The sequence below is a fragment of the Carlito syrichta genome, unplaced genomic scaffold, assembly GCF_000164805.1.
Source record: "Carlito syrichta isolate Samal-C Ts95f unplaced genomic scaffold, Tarsius_syrichta-2.0.1 Scaffold305632, whole genome shotgun sequence".
Taxonomy (NCBI): domain Eukaryota; kingdom Metazoa; phylum Chordata; class Mammalia; order Primates; family Tarsiidae; genus Carlito; species Carlito syrichta.
In genome coordinates, this window is record NW_007249728.1 from 99,387 (window position 1) to 102,533 (window position 3,147).

At 41.8% G+C, this 3,147-nt stretch overlaps 1 protein-coding gene across 1 annotated transcript in view; it reads right to left on the bottom strand.

Moving 5' to 3' along the window:
• Window positions 1-3,147, bottom strand: part of LOC103264213 (E3 SUMO-protein ligase RanBP2) — a 51,755-nt gene that overhangs the window by 39,468 nt on the left and 9,140 nt on the right. Inside the window, exon 7 of the mRNA XM_008061859.2 lies at window positions 1,521-1,605. Within this exon, the coding sequence (XP_008060050.2) occupies window positions 1,521-1,605 (85 nt within the window). The remainder of the gene's footprint in view (window positions 1-1,520; window positions 1,606-3,147) is intronic.

The window sequence follows — 3,147 nt, forward strand, 5'->3', positions numbered from 1 at the left end:
GGCCACCACAGCCTCGCCTGCTGGGCTCCGGTGATCCTTCCTCCTCAGCCTTCCAAGTAGCTGGAACTACAGGTGCATGCTACCACACCCGGGTAATTTTTTGATTGATTGTAGAGATGAGGTCTCGCCAAGTTGCCCAGGTGGGTCTCGAACACACAGGCTCAGGAAATCCGCTCACCTCGGCCTCCCAAAGCGCTGGGATTATAGGCTGAGCCACCGAGCCCGGCCTACTTCTTGCTCTTTAAAAAGTTCATTCAATTTTATATCAAAAATGTTCCTGACAGGAAAGCATTGTTTTTCCAGTTCACCGCTTGACAGACTGGCCACCCGGCTACCTTGAAGTTTGTGTCTTAGCACAATCACAGGTAATATGTCATAGATTTCTAGGGCCCATTCCAAAAAGCAAAAAATGGAGCCGGGCACAGCGCACATGCCTATAATCTCAGCACTTTGGAATGCTGAGGCAGGAGGATTGCTCGAGCCCAGAAGTTCCAGACCAGCCTGGGCAACACAGCAATACGTCACCTCTACCAAAAAAACCCCAAAAATTAGCTGGGCGTGTGGGCGTGTGCCTGTAGTCCCAGTCACTCGAAGGGCTGAGGAGGAAGGACCACCTGAGTCCAAGAAATCAAGGCCGTGGGGAGCCATGATCATGATATTGCCCTCCAGCCTGGGCAAGAGTGAGATGCTTCAACTCAAAACAAAAAGGGCCAAAAATGGAAAGAAAGCTACAAACTCCGGAACCTAACAGAGTGTAAATATATAGCTTCTATCTTCCTCACTATGCTCTCAGCTCTGAGACAGAGACAAATATCCATCATCTTTATATCCCCACAGCAAAAACAATGTTTTAGAAGCAGCTGGTGTTAAATGGCTGGCAAATCAATATTCATACTTGCTTCAGGAAGTGTTTTGAAATATTCAGGACAGAAGCTCTAGCAGCTAGATAAAGGAAGAGTTCAGATATTATCTCCAGCTGGTAACAAACAATACTGAATATTTCTTTAAAAGAAAATATGGCCTGATGCATTGGCTCATGCCTGTAATCCCAGCATGAGCCACTGCATGGGAGGCTAAGACAGGAGAATCGCCTGAGCCCAGAAGTTTGAAACCAGCCTGGGGAATACACTGAGATCCCGTCTCTACATTTAAAAAAAAATTAGCCAGTTGTAGTAGTGCACACCTGTAGTTCTAGCTATTCTGGAGGCTACACTGGGAGAACTGCTTGAGCCCAGGAGGTTAAGGCTGCAGAGAGCCACAATCACACCACTGCACTCCAGGCTGGTTGACAGACTGAGAGCCTATCTCAAAAGGAAAAAAAAGAAAAAAAGAAATAAAGAGAGAACATACCATTTCTTCTAATCCCTTTCATATCTATTGTGCCCCTATCTGATATGGCAAAAATAAACAAATAATTCTGGCAAATTATCTCCTGGACAGACAGAAGATTTTATCATAAGACATCCCTTAACAGAGAAATTTTCCTTTTTTAAATTAAATCAGTTGAACATCACTATTACCTGATTGGCTGAGACGATCATAGGCCATCATTTCCAGCAGATTATATCCAGTTTCTCCTTTTAACTTAATCTTTGGTCTTGGAACCTAGTCATTTTAGAATCAAAAATCTTAATTTGATGATACCCATATTTCTAACAGTAACATGTTTCTTTCTCTTACACCGTACTTTCTTTGATAATGAATAAACAGTTAACAAATAATTAAACTGAATTAGATAACAGAATGCATAAAACTGCTAACCAATTTATAAAATCTATAAAAGATATAAACAAAGAGCACTTCTGAGAAACTACTTTTACTGAAAGCACATTCAAGTCACATTCAGGAAAACAAAGAATTTATTCTATTACTTTTCTACCCTGCAAAACAATAGAGACGATGGCATCCCTACTTTAAACAGCTCCATACTTGGAAATGCTGCATGTGGAAAGCATGTTTTCAAAAAGTACAGGTAATTTGGGGTACCCCTGGGATAAATGGGGACACCGAAGAGATAGATGAAACTGTAAGCCATATGCTATGGAAAAAAAGCTGAGAGAATGACAAATAAATAGAATGGCAAAGAGATATGATAGCTCTCTTCAGATATCACAGTTATTTTGTAAAAGAAATCACCCAAAGGAAAAATAAGACCGATAGGAAGCAGCTTGAAGAATATTTTTACTCTATATACCGAAGTACCAAGAACCAAGTTACCTAGAGATGCAATAGGCTATCTTGAAAGGTAGTGAATGTCCATCACAGAAAAAGTCCAGTCATAAGCAATGACCAACTGGAGATATCCTAAAAGTGATCGAATGGGTGACTAGAGTAGCTGCCCTTAAATCTCTCACCACCTTTTTAATTGGAGGTGGAAATGTAATCTAGTACAACTTCTCTTAGGCTGCATATTTGGCAACAGCTCAAAAAAATGTTAAATACACAGATACACTGATCTTGCAATTCTTTCAGAAATTTCTGGCACAAGCTATTCATTGCTGAATTATTTGAAGTAGCATACAAATAAAAAAGCAACCTGGTACCCTGCCTTTGAAAACACTAGCTAAAACTAAAGTTCATCAGTATGAGGGGATTCCCCAAAAAGTAGAATTACCTTTTCGAGGGAGGGCCCCTTGCAGTACAGGCTTGCCCCACTAGGTGAGTGTTCTAGGCATACAATGGCATGTGTGTACCAGCTAGCGTTGCTGTGAGAGGCTGCATCAGGCTGCATTCGGTGAACTTTTTAACGGAGATTCTTTTGATAGGTCTGCCGATTTCTTGAAGAGTGACTTACATGAACAGCAAGTGAACAGCACTGAGCGTTCAACAGTTTTTGACCCAAAATGGCATGGTCTCTGTGTCCCGCCCGCTCTATTCACCCTGAGTGACTTTTTTTGTTTCCCTGGATATAAAAAGTCCTCAAAGGGAAGTATTTTGCCAATGTGGAAGAAGCGAAACAAAAAATATCAGAAGCACTAAAAGGCAACAAAAGCTGATGAGTTCAAAACCAGATTTGAGCATGAAGAGTATTTGAAAATGACTGAGGTTTAAACATGCAAGAATATACAATGTAGCCGGGCTCGGTGGCTCAGCCTGTCATCCCGCGCCTTGGGAGGCGGAGATGAGTGGATTGCCTGAGCCCGTGGG